Source organism: Sorex fumeus, unplaced genomic scaffold (assembly GCF_029834395.1).
Source record: "Sorex fumeus unplaced genomic scaffold, SorFum_2.1 ptg000039l, whole genome shotgun sequence".
NCBI lineage: Eukaryota > Metazoa > Chordata > Mammalia > Eulipotyphla > Soricidae > Sorex > Sorex fumeus.
Window position 1 is genome coordinate 21,555,706 of NW_026606096.1, and position 19,999 is coordinate 21,575,704.

Below are 19,999 nucleotides of genomic sequence, written 5' to 3' on the forward strand. Positions count from 1 at the left end.
GCCCATTCCACACTGCTTCACTACATCCGTACCCCCAAGGGTGGGGCAGGGGTGGAAAGATGCTATTAGTCCTCCCTACTAAAATCGTTCCTGTGGTGAAGCCACATGATAGAGATATTTCACTCAGAATTTCCCAAGTGAGAGGTGAAGGCTGCCCTCTTCTTCTTATTCTTATTTTTTAAGTGGGGGCAGGGCAGTTGGGCACACTTGACAGTGCTCAGAGATTACTCCTGGCTCTGCACTAACTCAGGAATCACTCCTGACAGTTCTCAGAGAATCATATGGAATGCTAAGGACCGAACTCAAGTGCCCTAACTGCTGTCTACCGTTCCCGCCTCAAAGGTTGCCTTCTTCTGAACAATCAAACTTTGGGGTTCCTTTGGTCTCTTTGCTACTCTCCAGCAGAATCTTCTGAAGAGTAGAATTCAGTAAAAATGGTCACATGGTCCTCGAAAGAGGTTCCTGGAGACCAGTGCCCAGTTCCAGTCCCTGATCTTGGTCCCTGTCCTGTCCTCTCTTTGACCATTTGCTCTCACCACTGTGTGAACAAATGCGTTGCGTTATCTCTTCACTTGAATGAATTGGAGCTTTTGCCTCATGCAACTAAATCAAAGTCCTGATCTAAACAATAGCAAAATCTTTGCAAGCCGATGTGATTTTTAATATTCAAATGCAGTTATTTTAAAGAATTCAGTGTCCAGAAATGCACTTAGAAAACTCCTGATCAATAACTACATCAAAATCAATGGGACGTTTTATCAGTAGGAGTCTTCAGAAATCCTCTACTCATATTTAATTTGTTTTGGGACATATACTGGAGACTTTTCTAGTCCAAATAATTTCCTGGAATGGGGTGAGGAGGTGGAGAAGAAATACTATCTGGCTTTGGAGAGGAACGGAAGTGGACTGTGTAAAAAGGAGAGAGAACTTTCGTCTTGCTTTAAAATTACAGGTATGGTTAGGCATCAGTGGTTAATTGTAGTGTTTTTATTTTACTATTCCCTGTGGACTTGGGCTTATTCTTTATTGTTGCTGAATAATGCCTGAATGAATATTAGGGAAAATAATAGAGAAGAAAACTGTATTTTCTAAATAGGGCAGCCTTCCTCCATAAGTATGTCATTGTGTAGATTCAAGAAAAGAACAAAGGCAGAAAATAAGACAAATGTAGCACTTAATCCATTGCAATAATCTGTGTGAGTATAACAATATGTATCACCCACTTCCCTGGAAGTACCATTGTGAACATAGCTAATGAAGTCCTTGGAAAGATCGGAAATGGTTCATAAGTATAAGTATGGTTTGCCTTCTTATAGTCAAAAATGGGCTGGAGCGATAGCACAGCCAGTAGGGCATTTGGCTAGCATGCAGCTGACCTGGGTTCGATTCCTCCGCCCCTCTCAGAGAGCCCGGCAAGCTAAGGAGAGTATCCCACCTGCATGTCAAAGCCTGGCAAGTTACTCATGATGTATTCGATATGCCAAAAACGGTAACAACAAGTCTCACAATACAGATGTTACTGATGCCCGCTCGAGCAAATTGATGAACAATGGGAGGACATAACTACAGTGCTATAGTCAAAAATAGCAAGCCAACAGAGTTTACCTTTTTTTTGAACTGATCAAAGCACATTTCTTTATTAACATTCTAAGTTTAGTTTAAAGCATATCAATTATTTCTGGTGTGGCAATTCTCTGAAGTTCTTAGAACACCGAAATTCTAATCTATAAGACGAATAGTGAACATTATTAAAATATTCAAACACAAAAGAAAAAACACAGAAAGAATCACCAAGGAAGGCTGGAGAACATTGAAAGGACACTTCCCGACAAGATGACAGGCAAAAGAAAGATCCAAATCTAAGCTGTCCTCCATCTATCAAACGTCGTTTTTTCTCTCAGAAAATTTTCCTAGGAAAGATTATTCAAAGTGGCACTTAAGTTCCTAACAGAACCCAGCTCACTGCACTGCATAACCTTTAATTCTCCGTTTTTTCTAAGGGAAAATAGATACTTCCTATCCTGCACCCAGAACGCTGGATTATGTCCTGATTTTCCACATCACCCTCCACTACAATTCCATATTTTGAAAAGTAGGAGTGAAGGTGTCCAGTTCCCTCTACTGCTGTCCAACAGGGAGAATTTTGGGTGGGTGGGGGGGGGGAGCGGCTGGCAGGGCAGAGAGTGCAAGAGTTAGGCCTGGCCTTGACTTTGAGTCAATCCTGGGCACTCCATGTGTTCACCAGAGCACCACCAGGAATAAGCCCTGAATAAGCCCTGTGTGGCCCTCAAGCCAAAAAAAATAAAAATGAAAAAAAAAAAGTTCCTTCTCTCTGCGTTCCCAAGAGATGGTGCAGGAGGTAAGGTTGTCAGGTAAGGCACTTGCCTTGCATATGGCTGAGGTGTCTGTGACCCTGACACAATCCCCTGTACTGCAAAGCCTCCTGAGCACTGTCAGCCTCACTCCTCTGCACAGAGCCAGGAGTCACCCCTGAGCACCAAAGGACATGCCCATTCCTTTTCCCAAAGGGAAAGAATCCTTTCCTTGAGGGTGAAAAACAAAACAGAACAAAAGGATCCTCAGGTAGCCAATGAGGTTGGGCTGATGACTCACGTATCAGGGATGCTCCTCAGTTGGCTTCCACCCTGTCAGGGCTCAGGGCCAGGTGCTAGCTTCACTCATTTTTCACAGCTGAGTGCGCTGCTGCTGCTGCTGCTGCTGCCTTTTGTGTGCCTGACTTTTGTGACAATCACTGTGTCGCTTTTCTATCATGAAAGGAGGCAGGTGGCTTGACTCTTCTTTCTTGTGGCCAAATGACAGATCTGTAAATCCCAGCCCACTACTGTCCCCCTTGCCCTCGGTTCTCCTTACAACATCATACAGGGACAGGCACTCCAGGCCACTGAGAGCTAGGGACCACATGCGCCTTGCACCAGCCTCGTCACAGGTTTCTCTGAGGACACAAGCTCAGCATTATCTCCTTCACATGACTCCAACAACTAAAGCCAGCAGAACTCAAGTCCATTTTTTTAAAAAAGTCAGCCTCAAAAAACCTTTATTCACCCCCCTACCCCAAACAAACATTAGCATGCAAACGAGTTAGCTAGCGCTAATAACTCTGCTGCAAAATTATTGGCTAATTATACCAATTATTGCATTCATAGCCTATCAGACCATGCTTTGATCATCCAGAGACAAAAATGTGCCTTGGAACCAATCCACAGGGCAACCAACAGTCTCTTTCAATTGTTCTTTCTGCAAACCCTTTTGCCAGGAGTTGCTCATCATCATCACTGCCCACTGGGACATGGCCCTGAGCCAGAACAAATGGTTCCAGCACACCATACAGGGTTCTGAGGTGATGACACCTCATTTGGCAACACTCCCTCCTAAAACATTCATGAAAACATTCGCCAGGGCTAGAGCTGCTAGTACAGTGCATTGGGTGCTTGCACTGGGCACAGCCAACCCGGGCTCCATCCTTGGCACCACATATGGTCCCCTGAGTCTCGCCAGGAGTGATCTCCAAGCACAGCCAGGGGTGACCCCCAAACCAAAACCCAAACAAAATAAAAACAAATAGCCACCACCTCAATGACACAGAGAGCGATCACTCTTAGCTTTCAGAGCACTGGAAGCTCTGATTCTGGGGTATACACACATTTAAGTGATAAAAAGTCTGTCTTCATTTTAGAGCACCCTGTGTGTGGTTTCTCCATTATAGATTGCCAAATTGAGGAGTCTCTAATAAAACATGTATGAAGAAGCTAAGAAAGATCTACAAAGTTAGCAAAATATTCACAGAGGTATCATTTGGTTCATATTAATATTTTAAGGTTCTTCAAAGCATATGTGTCTTTAGATTTAAAAGGGCCTAGGATCAACGGCATCCAAACTTCATCAATATTCAGAGGAGTTTTCTCCATGTAGGTCAAAGCTTAGTGAATTGATAAGGCAACATAAGCCGAGAGTGGAATCATCAAGATTACATTAGACGATGTGCTGGTAAAACTAGAGTGAGCCTTAAAAACACACAACTGAAACAGGGTTGGAGAGGGTAAGCCATTTGCCTTGCAAGCAGCCAATCCGGGTTTAATCTCTATCTGGCACCCCACATAGGGTCCCCAAGCACTGCTAGAAGTGATTCCTCAGTGCAAGTGCCAGGAATAAGCCCTAAGCACCACTGGGCATGGCCTAAAAGCCAGTAAAGTTAAATAACAGAAAGCAAGAGGCCTATAGGGTGCCACTCAGTGGAGGAACACATGTTTTGCTTCTGTACAACTATAGTTGCATTCCTGGCACCATAAAAATAAATAAAACCCATAAACCATCATTTTTTGTTGTTTTTTTTTTTGATTTTTTAAATTTACTTAAATTTTATTGTGGGGTTTCTGGGGGTTTGGGGGGCCATGCCTGGTAGTGCTCAGGAGCACCTGAATCTGTACTCAGGGATCCCTCTTGGAGATCCTAGAGACCATTTGCCGTCCCCTGATCATGTGTAGACCCTTTGTAGTCCAACCAGGTTTGACTGTACACAAGACAAGGGCCTTAACATTTATACCATCTCTCTGGCCCCCTAAGCCATGGTCAGCCACGTTTTCATGCTGCCATTTGTAGTGTCTTCTATTTCCTTAAAATCAGTTTATCACTTGATCATTTGATATCCCGTTACTCATCGATTTGTTCGAGCTGTGGCCAGTAACGTTTCCATTCATCCCTGTTGCCTGCTAGCATAACCCAATGGCATCGGTTCGTTCTAGGAACATGAAGAGCCTCAAACCGATCGTTCAGGGTCTTCACGAAGAAGTCTGACCATCTCATAGGTGGGTGTTCACGCGATCTTTTGATGTCCCGTGGAATCAAGTCAGTAATGGCTCTAGTCCCAGGGGTCGTCTCTAAATCTCATTATGTGTCCAGCCCATCTGATTTTCGACACCTTGGCAAACGAGACCTTGTCCCTGATTCTTGAGCGTTGATGGAGGGTGGAACTCCGGATTCTTTCTCTCACTTGATTGAAGTGTGATACTCCAAGCATAGCTCTTTCGATTCCTCTTTGAGAGACCCAAAGAGCATTCTCATTAGCATGAGAACAATTGATTAAATTGTAAGGTAAGGTAAAGGTAAAGGCCCTCCCGTTGATCGTCGATTTGCTCGAGCGGGCCCAGTAACGTCTCCATTGGAGACTTTGTTGTTACTGTGTCTGGCATATCGAATACTCTCGGTAGCTTGCCTGGCTCTCCGAGAGGGGCGGAGGAATCGAACTCGGGTCGGCCATGTTGGCCGCTTGTAAGGCGAACGCCCTACCCGCTGTGCTATCGCTCAATTATACACATGATAATTCTTTTGTTCTTTTGTTTTATTTTTGAGCGACGCCTAATTGTATTCAAGGTTGGTTCTTTGCTCAGAGCTCAGGGATCACTCCTGGGGACCAAATATGGTGCTAGAGATCAAACCTGGGTCAGCTGCATGTAACGCAAGCACCCTATCCACTGTACTATCTCACTGGCCGCTACTTCACAATTATTGATGTTTATAATTTCAAAAGCTTTTCCTTTTTTTTGTAGTCCTGGGGATTAAAGAAGGACCTCACACATATCACTGTGTCACAAACCCTGGCCCCACAAAGTTTTCTGTTTTTATCCTTTAGGGGGGCCACACAGGGTTCACTCCTGCCTCTGTACATGGGGCATTTCTGACAGGGCTCAGCGGACCATATTAGGGTGCCAGGGATTGAACCTGGCGCATCAAGCACCCTGTCTGCTGTGCTATCTCTCTGCCTCCTGTAAAATTTTGATTCCATTGTATGCATTGTATTACAAATGTGATCATGATGATATTGTTATTTTAAACAATTTGATAGCATGGAAGATCATAGCTTTCTCTCTCTCTCTCTCTCTCTCTCAATCTCTGCAGCTCTTTTTCAGTTTGATACTTTCTACTATGGCAGGTCATGGAAATTCATGGTAGAGGAAGGTTATAATAAGAACCATCTGAACTTTCCCCCATCTGAGTCCTTCTGTCATGATTAATTGTTAGTTTTTGTAAGTGTACCCATTTTTATTCGTGCTTTGAAAGAAGTTAACCATCAATGTCTTCCTTTAGAGTAATGCTGCTTGAAATACTCCCTGCTTTGTTCTCTGTGGCACTTTACACAAGCGGTCTCTGTTATTGTGGTTCCAAAGCCTTCCAACAGTCTGTAAGAGACAGGTGGAAACTACTCTTTAATGTCAGCATCTAAAAATACCGAAGACAAAATTCAAAGGAGTAGTCAGGGATGATTCTTTTCATATCAAGCATCTCAGGTGGCTTGCATCATAGAGAATTAAAACAACTGAAAGAAACAAATGCCTATGATGTTTACAGTGATAAAAATGGCCTTGTATAGTACACAGCACATAGAGTACTGTACACGGTACATAGAGTACTGTGTGAGGTCCGGAGTTCAGTCTCTGCCACATGCTGATATTGCATCAAGGTGTATCAATGCTTGATAGAAAATAATAAAAACCATCCATTTATATTTCCTAAAGGTCTCTGCCATTGCTTACTTTCAAAAGCATTCCAAGAGTTCAGAATTAGGATTTAATCGGAGGAGGGTAGAGTTTTGACCCAAACCCATTGGTGCTCAGGGCTACTGGTTCTGTGCTCAAGGATCACTCCTGGAAGGACTTGGGGGACCACATACAGTGCCAGGGAATCAAATAAGGGTCAATTGCATGCAAAGAAAGTGCCTTCATCCCTGTACTCTTTGCCCTATGATTTAATTTTAATTAATTAGCTAATTAATTTGATGCTAGGGATTAACTCCAGGGCGTCATTCAGACAGGCCATGTCATCTACCATGGAGCTATCCTCGATGTGAGTGACATTTCCAGCACAGACTTTGAATCCTTTCTTAGGAGGAAATGTTTTCCAGGAGGGGGCCATATGGAGGTAACTTAGGAGATAAAAGAATCACTGCATGAGAGCACTGCATTATTAGTCCTGAAGAGGAGCCACCAAGAAGACTTATAAGTTCAAGAGTCATGAATTATACTGAGAAATGCTGCCCAATTATGTGTTCGACCAGCATGGACTGGACACCTTCCATGAATCCAGAACTTGAATAGAAAGGAGGAAAAAGACACAGATGTGATGGGGGATATTTTTGCTCCTGCTTAAAATCATCAAGAGACTTGAATTTAGTTAAACAGAGAAAATCAGAATAATAAAGCAATAGATACAATCTCTAGAGGTGTGATTTGTGAGTCCTCAAGGGTTCCCTTGTTCTCAGAATATTCCTTCCTTTAGATGCTACAGATTACATATGTGTATTTTTTAAGTCTTAGCCATTTTTTCCCCAAAGTCCTTCCTGTTTAATTATCCTTCAAATTCAGGCCTTCTCTCTAGGTAAAGTTGTAACACACACACACACACACACACACACACACACACACACACACTCCCTTTAAAATCCCCGTTGTGATATAAATTTTATTTACGAGGTTTGTGTTCTTATGGAATAGCATCTCAGTCTTAGAATAATGTTGACTAGGTTCTGCTGTACTGAGACATAAGACATGAATATAATTCTGCAGCCAATTAAGCTGACTGTAGCCCTTCCCCTACCCCACCCAGGACTCCCCCTTCCCTTTACCACCCCCAAGGGACCTGGGATACAGCGACTGTAAATATCATTGTAAGCAACCTGATGCTTTGATACCTGGCTAAAAGGGATCTTGGAGATAGCCCTTGATGGTGAAAATTCTTATCTCATGCCCTAATGTCTAACTTAGCTGCACACAGGTATGTAGGACATATATAGGACATAGTGGTCAGTCATTGCTTACGTGATTGAGGCCCTACACTGGGTTTAGTTCATGTTCCCTGGCCGCTTGAAAATTTGTTTTTCTGAGAATTGGGTATTCACTGTGTTTCATGCTGATGAAATTGGAGACATGGTAGCCAATAATCGGAGGAGCATTCCAGATGTCTGTGGAGTCAAACTGATCCATGGTCTCCTGACTAATGGTGGGCCCTGCATGCCTGAGACCCTCAGCTGTGCCCTCTCCTGAGTCACACCAACTAAAAAAGTCAATTTGTGATCATTAATGGGAGTATGTTATTTAACCTTTCTTCGTCCAGTAATCTTAATCCACACGCAGCATTCCTGAGTGCCATACTCAATGGCACATGATAGGAAGTTTCTCCTGTCCTTTAAAAGGAGTTCTTTAAAATCTTCTTGCAAGACTGGTTTCAAGGCTATAAAGTCCCTGTCCATGAAGTTTTTGTATAGTTTCTTCAAATCTAAATGATGACCTAGTTGGATAGAACATTCTTTGGGTCTATTTTCACTGTGACCCGTTGGGCCTCTTCAATCTTGGTGCCTGTAATACTCAATTCTGGGAGGTTCTTATTGATAATTTCTTTGACTATTGTTTCTTCATCACACTTGCCTTCCTGTTCTTCAGGGACTCTGGCGATTCTAATATTGTTCCTCTTGTACTCATCCCATAGATCTCTGGAATGTTGTTCATTTCTTTTCAGACTATTTTCTACCATCTGCTGTTTTCTAGCAGTTTCCTCTTCCTCATTTTGGAGCTCCTTGATCTTTTGCTCAGCTTCTGTTCTAGTATTTTGCTGTTCAGAGTTTCTATTTTTTTTATATCTCCTACCATGTACTTCATTTCTGTCATTTCTGATTATAGTAGTTTTTTTTTATTTTGACTGTCATACTTTCTTGTGCTTTGCTGACTAGCTGTGCTATCATTTCTTTGAACCCATTGAACATTCTCCTCATGGTATCACTAAAGTCACAGTCTTACTAATTGCCATCTTTTCATCTCTCCAAATTACAGCACGGGTGATCATTTTTTAAATCAGACAAATACATTCATTTCAAATAAATAAATTATAAAGTTTTATTCTCATGTTAGCTCCATAAACAGTCCTTGTATTTTGGTGATTTATTAAGACCAAATGTGCAATTTCTCAGATCTCACTCTTGTTGTTTAACTTTTCCACTGATACTAATATAAATGATAATTTATATATTATTTTCTTATCCTATAATTTTTACTGACATTTTATTTTGATTACTGTTCATTTTCATTAGTTTTTTCATTTATAAAATTTATATTTATTTCTTTCAAATCTATACATTGGTTTCTCACAGATTCTTATTTTCTCGTATTCCAAGATCACCCTTTAATACCTTGAGTAACATCATTTTTATAACTCCTACTGATAATTTTATCACTTAAAGGGTCTAAAGAGAAAGAATTCTAGTAAACGACATCAATAGGACTTAAGGAAGAGTTTCCTAATATACTTTGTATTCAGGAATAGTTTTGTAAATAAAGTTTTATTAAAACACAGACTTATCTGTTTCCTTTGCAAACAGCCTTTGTTCTACATAGCAGAGGGATTTTCGCTACAGACCGGATAATATTTGCTGTCTGTTTCTTAACAGATGTTTGTGAAAGTGTAGTATATACATTCAAATCCCAAAGAGAGACCCCATGTCCTTCCACTCAGAGCAAGTTGACAAGTTTTCTTTGTTGATTCCTCATTCTAGTGGGAAGTCTCCTTTTATTTTATTTATCTATTTGGTTCGATATGCCAAACACAGTAACAACAGGTCTCACAATGTTACTGGGCCCGCTCCAGCAAATTGATGAACAATGGGAGGACAGTGACAGTGACAGATTTATTTAATTGGGAGGAGGGAAGGGACTCCAACTGATACCTAGATTTCTGGGAGACCCTGTCATTGATTCTTGCAAGGTCAACTGGGCTGACAGTTCAGAGTAAGGATTCGGGGAGATGCTGCTGGGCTCTTCAGTGTAGGGGAACCTGGGCCCATTCCACTGATACTAGGGGCCTCCCAAACCACACACTATGATGCCCCCAGGCCTCCAGGGCTGTACCTTGTGACCCTGGGGGACCATGTGATGCTAAGATTAAAACCCAGGTTGAGTGCATGCTGGACATGCATCCTAGCCACTATATATCATCTCTGGGTCCCACTTTTAAACTTTAATGGGCCAAATGTTCTCTAAAGATATAGATTTTTGAAGGCTGGAGCGATAGCACAGTGGGTAGGTTGTTTGCCTTGCACGTGGCCGACCCAGGCTCGATTCCCAGTATCCCATATGGTCCCGCGAGCACTGCCAGGAGTAATTCCTGAGTGCAGAGTCAGGAGCAATCCCTGAGCATCTCTGGGTGTGACCCAAAAAGCAAAAAAAAAAAAAAATTTTTTTTTTGGTTTGGTTTTGGGTTTTGAGATCATACCTGGCAGTGCTTTGGATCATTTATGACAGTTACAGAGCTCAAAGTGGGCCCCTAACATGCGAAGCATGCATGAGCCCTTTGAGCTAGCTTTCTGGTGGTAAGGAAACTGCTTTTTTGGGGGTCCTGAGTTTGTGCAGATTAATGAATTCTAAGTCTCTCTTTTGCAGGAGCCCAGAGCCCAAGAACTCATAATCTAGGGGCATTTTAATCCATACTGAGATCTGGAAAAATACCTTTTTTTTCCCTGCTGCATCAGTACCTTTGTCAAATATAGATAATAAGACTCAAAGTATAGCAAAATTTTAAGAAGCAACACTCACAAATAAGGTCTTCTTTAAAAAATAATGATCATCACAGAGGTACTGAGGTGTGAGTAGGGGGCCAGGGACCATACAGTTATGCTCAGGTCACGTGAACATTTTTCAGTATTATTTTTAGAATGTTGCTCTCCAGATTAACTCTTTTCTGCTTTGAAGGAAGCAGAGAGAGCAGAGAGCCATATTTAACATGTGGCATATATAACGGCAAATATTTCTGTCTGTATTTAGCCATTGTCATCGTTTCCAAGGCAACTACTTTACTCTGGGAAGAAGGGCATAACATATAAAGATGCTATAAAAGATTTATAGTCACTTATTTGGGATGATCTTCATAACTCTCAAGGTTATGAGGGAGGGAGTTGTCACAAACATGTGGTCATAAAAACTCAAAGTAGTTATCGACTATTTCCCTTGAGAAACTATTTTGAAGTCATTTTTCATTGCTTAATAATCTGGCTTCATTTTAAGCCACTGCACTGGAAGGTTATTAGATTGGTATGAGTAATTTGTCAGATTCTACTCATTAGGTAGACAGTAAATAAGAAAAAAATAAGCAAGAAAAAATGTTGAGAGGACAAAGATAGCTGGCTAGGTTTAAAAAAGCAGGCAGGAGGTTGCTTTTGAGTGCAAAAGCTGCAAAATGTGGCTAACAAGTCGCCACATAGTTGGGAGCGTGGTGACAAGGACAATTGTGACCATAGTAATGTAGCTTAACTTTATTCTGATAACACAGGAGGGTGCAGTCACTTATTCAGATGTAGCTTTGTTACACACTGAGGAAGGTAACAACTCATTTCTCTAACAGATCCTTTGGATCAATTTCATTGTCAAGCGATCTTTTCGGATAAGATATTTCACTGTCTGGGGAAACTCACAGATAACAGTACAAATCAATTTCCCAAATGAATGGTCTGTATCTTATCCTGTTTTAATCAGTCAACAGTTATATTTCTTTAAAATTTTAGACTGATTTTAAATTAGAATCTATTCAATTAGAAAGACAATGGGGAGAAAAAATCCCCTTTGGTTACTCTATTTCAAGTGATTTCTAAACATAATTAACATGATATAATTTTTCTTCCAACCAGGCCAAAGAGAAAGGAAAGCAGTGCTTGAATATCGTCAGTCTCTAAAGTACAAACAAACACCTACAATCATTGTGAAGCTTATATTCTATGATGTAGAAAAATTCACTTTAAAAGATATATATATATATACCCCAAAATGTTTAATTTTTATTAAATTCATGAAAAGACATTCTTTCTCACTTTAGGAAAGCTACACTACGATGAATGTACCTAGAAATGTTTAGGATATTTTTTTAGAATGTGGAATGGAGATTCCATTCCACCAAAATATATGCTACCAGTTAGGACTTTATTTAAATTAAAATTTCAAAATAATTGTTTTTGTTTTTATGTTTGAGCTACACCTGGCTCTGCTTGGGGCTTTCTCTTGGTTCTGTGCTAAGGAATCACACCTGACAATACTTAGAGAACCATAAGCAGTGCCGAGATCAACCCAGGTAGCCTGTGTGTAAGACAAGTACCCTACCCACTGACAAATTAGTTGTCAGTTTCTTATAGACTGTTTGTGTTCCACTACCCCAAAATTATGTATTGAAATCATAATACCTTGATATGATAATATGATGATTGTATTAGTCCTTTTGGAAGTTGATTAATTCATTAGAAAAGAATCTCATGAATAAAATTAGCACCTTTAAAAATATTAATTTTTCACCCCTGGCAATGGGCAAAGAGAGACCTCATTCATGTTCTTGGTTTTACATCCACTGATGTGAAGGGCAGAGCAGATGGTCCTTTATTTATCCTAGCTCGATTTTGGGGTTGTTAACCAGAGCTGTTTCATGTTTGGGGCCTATTAAAAAAATCTTAATATTTATTTACTTATTTTGGTTTTGGACTCACACCTGACAGTGCCCAGGGCTTACTCCTAACTCTGTGCTTAGGGATCATTCCTGGCAGAACTTGAGGGACCAAATGGAATGCTGAAGATCAAACCTGGGTGGCCACATGCAAGGCAAGTGCCCGACCTACTGTATTATTGCTCCAGCCCCAAATCTTCTTAATTTTAATTAAAATCTTAAAAATTCAGGCACTGTGATTAACAATGCTGTTATTAATAAAGTTTCAGTTATATGATGTTCCAACACCACTTGTGTCCAATATCCCCACGTTCCCTTGTACATTGTCCCCGCAGCTCACCTAATCTTAGTGACCTCATTGTTTTGATTTAATTATTATAGTTTGGTTCACATGTTTACAATAGAATTAACACAGGTCTTATGGTTATTTTTGGGTTTTTATCTAGAGGGCCACATTTGTTGGTGCTCAGAGTTTACTCTTGGCTCTGTGTTGAAGGGATCAATTCTGGTGAGACCCGCGACCATCAGCGATGCTGGGGATTGAACCCATGTTGGCCATGAGCAAGACAAGCACCTTACCTGTTGTACTATTGCTTTAGCCTTGTCAGGAAAAATATCTTAAAACACAGTTCTAAAAACAAATTCTGCTGGAGGGCTGAGTGCAGAGCCAAGGGCAACCCCTGAGAATCTCTGAGTGTGGCCCACCCCTCCTCCTCAATACACATAATAAAAAAATGACCTACCTGTTCTCCATAATGGTGCAGGACCGGGCTGAAAAGGAGAACATGAGGGAACTTGGCATCAACAAGCTCCGCCTCAACTTTTGCATCTGGGAGAGTGGAGACAGCCTGGTGATACTCAGGGTTTACTCCTGGATCTGCACTCAGAAGTAATTCCTGAGTGCAGATCCAGGATGCTTTCAGGAGTAATGATGGTGGTGCTCGGGGGACCATATATGATGCTGGGAATTCAACTATCACTACAGCCCTCTGCATTACCTTTTTTGTTTGCTGAAATCTGAAAAATGACAATACCAGATTACAACCGAGTGTCAGGATATGTGCCCTGAATGTCTGAGACCCTGGGTTTAATCCCAGACACCAAAATAATAATAATATACACATATAAAACAAACAACAAAATAAAAATTGGTGAGGGCAGGCAACTGGAACTGTGATGTGCCTACTGTCTAGACTCCTGTACTATTGAAGCAATTAACTGTACCCTTGAAAGCCTACTGAACTCCTGATATAAGGGACTCCAGCTTTATTCCTCTCTTAGCAGGAAGGAAACTTATCCTTTGTCTGGAGTAACCCATTGACACAGCCCATAAACAAACTGTGCTGGGGCTGGAGCAATTGCACAGTGGGTAGGGCGTTTGCCTTGCACGCAGTCCACCTGGGTTCAATTCCCACCACCCATACGGTCCCCTGAGCATCACCAGGAGTAATTCCTGGGTATGAAGCCAGGAGTAACCCCTGTCTGGTGCATCGCCGGGTGTGACTCAAAAAGAAAAAAAAAAAACCTTGGAGCTCCAGAATCACAGCCCCTCCCCTAACTGTGATTGTCCCCCATAACCATGAGAACATAACATTATGAGAACATAAGCCCCTTGTTCTCAGAGACCTTAAGCCAGCTTAACGTTGACTAGCTGATTCTACTTGTGAAACTTGCTTTGCTGGTCACAGCTTTTGTAGTCCCTCATCCATTGTCTGACCCATTGTCTGACAAGGATGTGATTTTTGCCTTTTTAGACTCATCCCTGACTGGAATCAGGGTCAAATGTTCTTCAGAATGATAGTCTGACCTCAGTCGCCTGCTCTGGAATAAAGACTCTTGATTTGGCCTTTCTGAGTGGTGCTCATCTGTCTCTTAAGAAACTCCCTTTAAATACTATAATATTATAAATCAAGAGCAAACCAAATTTTTAAAAAATCGTTTTTGGACCTACACTCAGCTGTGCTTAGGACTAACTGAACAGTGAGCTCAAAGATCTCTTTTGGCAGTGCTTGGGGGATAATAAGTGATGCTGGGGATCGAACCCTGGCCAGCTGCTTGCAAGGCAAGCCCTTTATCAATCCTACTATCTTCTCAGACACAAATCATTTTGTAAGAGAGAACAAAAATAAAAATAACAAAAAAATTGAAAAGTGAAACCCATAGATACTCAGCTTGAATTCTGTCCTAGCTAGTATTTAAACCAGTTTTGTTGATTCAAAAATGTTCATAGTTCTTTGGAGTCATGGTTTATTCATCACTCTTATTAATAATGTATGGTCAGAAATTACAAATATCAAAGATAGCACTCTTAGAGCTGTCTTTCAACAATGCCCCTCCAAGTATTTAAACAAAAATGAAAGCTTAAGAATAAATTTCAATGAAAAAGACAAGGAAAATATCACCCTGTTAAAGACAAGTTTATTTATTTTTAGAACACAATGAAGCTAAATAACCTACTGAGTCAGTCTGGCTTTCAGTACATATTGTAAACCTATTTTTGCTCAGTCTCTACTTTTGTTGATCTTTAAGACAAAAGGAATGGAACTGCTTTGGGAAGACAGCCTAACACGTATTATTCTGCGGCTATCTTAGTGGGGCTGAGTCATAAATAGATGAACTTAAACCAAGATGGTAATGCCCTCATACTCTTATCAGCTCATTTGGGAGATAGACCATTTAAAAATGCAATCAGCCTGAACAAATTAAGATAAATGGATCGGCAACCAAGTAGACAATGAATCACGAGCACTTATTAAGACTAGTCCAGAGAGTCAAGTGAGGTGATAAAGAGAGACACCACTTTATAGGAAAAAGAAAGGGCTGGGAGGAATTAAAAAAAAAAAAAGCTTGAGTTTAGAAACTCAGCACCAGACCTGGCCTTGAGATTCAGTTAATCATCCCGCGTATGGATTTCTTTGCCTCAAAGGGGTGATAATTCAGTAAGTCATATTTGTGAGAGTACCTTGCCCTCTTAGAATGACTCATACTGGGTGGGCGTTTTAGAGTATCTCATAGGGCTAGAGAGATGATAGCACAGGGGTTATGGTTTTCACCTTGCCTACTTCTGCCCCTGGCTGGACTCCCAAACCTTGCTGAGGACAGAGCTGGAATTAGTCACTGAGCATAGCTGGCTGTGTCCCTCTTCCTCAAATGGCTCCTAAACTAAGAAAAAAATATGAAACAACTTCAAGTTTGGGAGGGTTTGTTGGGATTTGGTGTTGAGACCACACCCAGTAGTGCCCAGGGCTTACTCCTGGCTCTGTGCACAGGGATCACTCCTGGAGGGTTCAGAGAACCACCAGAGGATTGAAACTGGGTTGGCACATGCAAGGCAAGTGCCCTTCCCACTGGACTATTGCTCAGGCCCCAGGTTTTTAATATAGCAAACAGACCTAGTTATTATCTTCATTTCAAATCACACAACTCATGTTTTTAGGCCCTAGCCAACTGGCAGGAGAAAAGCTTTTCTAGAATCATTTTTCAAAGATCATGAAAATAGCCTCTTGGTGGGAACCCAGGGGACAATGTGAGCCTCTGCAGAATCCCTGCTGGGGTTGGCTCCTCCTGGCAATCAGGGATGTTTGGTGCAGTTCTCATCACACCCGTGTGTCCTGCAGCTGAGCCGGTGGTTCCTGCAGACAGGAACTGTGCTTTCCACTGTTGTTGGCTTCTCTGCTCATCACAGTCTCTCTGAACCAGCAACCAGCTCTCTCTCTCTCTCTCTCTCTCTCTCTCTCTCTCTCTCTGCCTCTGTCTCTGTCTCTGTCTCTCTGCCTCTGTCTCTGTCTCTCTGTCTCTCTCTCTCCTCTCTCTGTCTCTCTCTGTCTCTCTCTGTCTCTCTGTCTCTCTCTCTCTCTCTCTGTCTCTCTCTCTCTCTCTCTCTCTCTCTCTCTCTCTCCTATTGTCCTGCTGTTCACTCTTCCCCGTCCCCATTATAGCCAGGTTCTCCTTTCAGGAAACTTAGACAGCTTCCCTAGAGTAAGCCCTCAAGTTTCCATAGTGCTCCTGCTCTCCTTCTTATTTTTGAGGAGTGGAAGGGGCTGTGGGCCACTTCCAGCTGTGTTCAGGGCTTGCTCCTGGCTCTGTGCTCAGGGATTACTAGTATTGGTGCTTGGGGAGGTCCTATGGGGAGCCGGGGATCGAATCTGGGTGTCCACATGCAAGGCAAGCATCCTATCCTTTCCCTCTGCTCTCTCCAGCCCCTCCTACTGCTGTTCCAACTCTATTTCCGTACATTCAGTTCACCTACAAGCTTGCCATTTTGTTTCAAAAGAATAGTGAAGAGCCCTGGACTGCCTTTCTCAAATATCTGAAAGCGGGACAGGAAGTATAGCAGGTACTTGCCTTGCACACTGGCTGGACCAGATTTGATCCCATATGGGCCGTGGAGCTCCACCAGGAGTGATTCCTGAGCACAGAGTCAGGAGGAATCCCTGAGCGACACTGAGAGGGGCCCAGAACCAAAAACAAAAAAAAGGAACAAGTAAGTACCCCTGGGTAAGCCAAAGGCCAGGAGAGTCCATAGTCTTAGCTAAAGGGACTGCTGTGTTTGTGGGGAGAGAACTGAACCAGGGGGCTATGAGGGACCAAGGGAGGCAAAGTTTGGGGCCAGCCCCCACAGTGGAGAGCGGTGGAGACTGTCCAGATCCCAGCAGAGGCGAAATTCCAGAGTTTCTCCTGCTGTTCTCAGGCTGTTTTTCTTTCCCTCCATAAAACATATCCAGTATGGATATGTTCTATATAGTGAAAGGGACCTGGCCTATGAAAAGGAATTTGAGAGGAGACTTTATTCATGGTTAATGAATTTCAGAAGGAGTTTCTGCCTCTTGGTCGGCTTTACACAGGGTTAAATGCCAAGATGCTGCTGCAGTTTCCACTGCGCAGGTCACTCCAAGAATTCACTTAGTTTTCAATACTAACAGCCCCTTCCAGATACGATTGAGAAAATGCTTTATCCTCCCTGTCCACACTACCCCTACCAACCTTATCTATACTATCTCTACCCACTTTTCTTGGTTTAAGATCACCCTGCTTATTATGTTTCTTCCAGTGTCAGAGAGAAGAAGATTCTCTCCGGCTAAATCCGTGCCCCAGTTGGAAATATTAGGCTTTTGGTCCCAGCTTTACTGCTGCTCAGTTACATCTACCAGAGGGCTTGGTCAGTCTCAGCCTTAGCTCCAGATTAGAAAAGCAAGAATAGATCCCAACAGGTACTTAGGCTTGCATCTCTTCTTTATTGGACTGGTTGATATTACTATTATTATTATTATTATTATTATTGGGCTGGAGCGATAGCACAGTGGGTAGGGCATTTGCCTTGCACGTGGCCGACCCGGGTTCAATTCCTCTATCCTTTTCAGAGAGCCCGGCAAGCTACCGAGAGCCAGGCAAGCTCCCCATGGCATATTCAATATGCTGAAAACAGCAACAAGTCTCACAATAGAGACATTACTGGTGCCCACTCGAGCAAATCCATGAACAACAGGAGGACAGTGCTACAGTGCTACATTATTATTAGTAGTAGTATTACCTTGGTGTGGGGTCACACCCAGCAGGGTTCAGGAACTACTCCTGGTTCTGTGCTCAGGGCATTGCTCAGGGCACCACACACCATGAGAGTTTCAAACAGGGCTTGGCTCTCTGCGAGGAGAGTCCCTTTTGCTCGGCATCCTCTCTTCAGCCCCCATCACTTGCATTTTAAAATCAGTTCTTGCCAGGGTCCCCAGGATGTTGGCTCAGAGGCAGAGCCCCTGCTTTGTATGTGAGATGGATGCACAGGGCTTGTGTCAGGTAACTCTGCTCTCTGGTACCATGAAGGACACACCCTTGGGCCCGCTGTGGGCCAGCTGTATACAAGCACTATAAGGAAAAATGTGTGCAGCCCCCAGATAGCAGCGCGACTAAAAGTGTGTGAGCACCTGGGCCTGGGGTTGTGAAACCCGGGAGCCCCACAGTGGGGCTCCACATGTGTAGCCAGTGTGTGTAACCACATGTGTAGCCAGTGTGTGTCATCCCCGGTGCCCACAACAGCAATAATGATCAGGAAAGGGAGCAAAATTCTTTTTTTTTTTTTAATTTTTATTAGTGAAACACCGTGAGGTACAGTTGTAGACTTATAAATTTTTGTGCTTGGGTTTCAGTTATACAATGATCAAGTACCCATCCCTCCACCAGTGCCCTTTTTCCACCACCACTGACCCCAGTATCCCTCCCACCCTCCACCTCCCATCCCACCCCACCCCTATGGCAGGGCATTCCCCTTTGTTCTCTCTCTCCTTTTGGATGCTGTGCTTTGCCAAAGAGGCATTGAGTGGCAATCATATTCGGCCTATAGTCTACTTTCAGCATGCATCTCCCATCCTGGGAGGATCCTCCCAACACCCTTTATTTGCTGAGGGAGCGAAATTCTTTAGAAATAAATGTAATGTAAGTTAATAAGTTAACCAACTAGAAATCAATTCTCCTCAACTTCACACTAAATTAAAAACATTTGATTTGATCTCCCTCTCCAAGTTCTTCTCTCTATATATATAGACATCAAAGTGGGGGGGGGGTTTGGACTACATCCAGCGCTGTGCAGGGAATAGTCCTGGCTCTGTGCTGGGGTGCTTGGAGACCAGGTGGTGCTGGGGATTGAATTGGGATGAGCTGCATGCAGTGCAAGCACACTAACTCCTGTTCTCTTTGGCCCCTGACCCTGTGTTTTTATGTACCTAGACTGACATTCATATTTTAGGATTTGGAACCCCAGGATGATTTGGGTTGGTGGCAAAGAGGAGACCACAGCCTCTTGTGGGAGGTCTTGACATGTCGCCGGTATTGTGACTGGAATTCATATGTGTCTGCTGACAGTTATCATTGTCTTTCTCTCTTTGTTCTTCATTTTACTCTACTGTTCTTTGATATATGGCTGCCTTCCTGCTATCCAGTATAGAACAGAAAATCTCGCAGATTAAGACCACGTTCGAAACATCTTACTCTATAAAGAACCTATCACAATGGCATTGGCACTTACTCTCTTAACTACTGCATTTTTGTTATAATGTTATCCTAAAATTAAAGTGGGAAGGGAAATTAATGGTATTATTAGCCATTTGTGGATCAGTTTTTTACTTTCTATGAAACCGTAAAGATAATGGGTATGAAAGTGCTTTTTAATGTACTATTCAGGCGCGTGTTTCAGTTACCTTATATTATTGTATTTTCATGAATATGCCACATAAAATGAAAAGGTATATTGTTCTCTGTATCATAATTAAGCTTTTAACTAGGAATAAGTCACTCTTAGCATGCTTCCTTTATTCCCTTCATAGCTATTTATTTTCTTTATTCTATAATAGCTGGGAATTTCTAGAATGATAGTCACAGAATTGTATACCTGAAAGAGACTTTAAAGTACTTATTAATTTCTCTGCCTTTAGGCAGCATTGCCTTTAAGTCTATTCCAATCGATGAAGACAAACACAATTGAAAAAAAAATAAAGTGAATGTTTTCCTGATTGAAAATACAAGTCATACA

General features: G+C 42.2%; 1 protein-coding gene across 1 annotated transcript in view; it reads left to right on the forward strand.

The window, feature by feature from the left end:
* The first annotated feature begins 7,937 nt into the window (after window positions 1-7,937).
* The window catches only part of SPMIP2 (sperm microtubule inner protein 2), a 164,241-nt gene continuing 152,179 nt past the window's right edge, over window positions 7,938-19,999 (forward strand). The window contains exon 1 of the mRNA XM_056119022.1: window positions 7,938-8,010. Coding sequence (XP_055974997.1) covers window positions 7,938-8,010 — 73 coding nt within the window. The remainder of the gene's footprint in view (window positions 8,011-19,999) is intronic.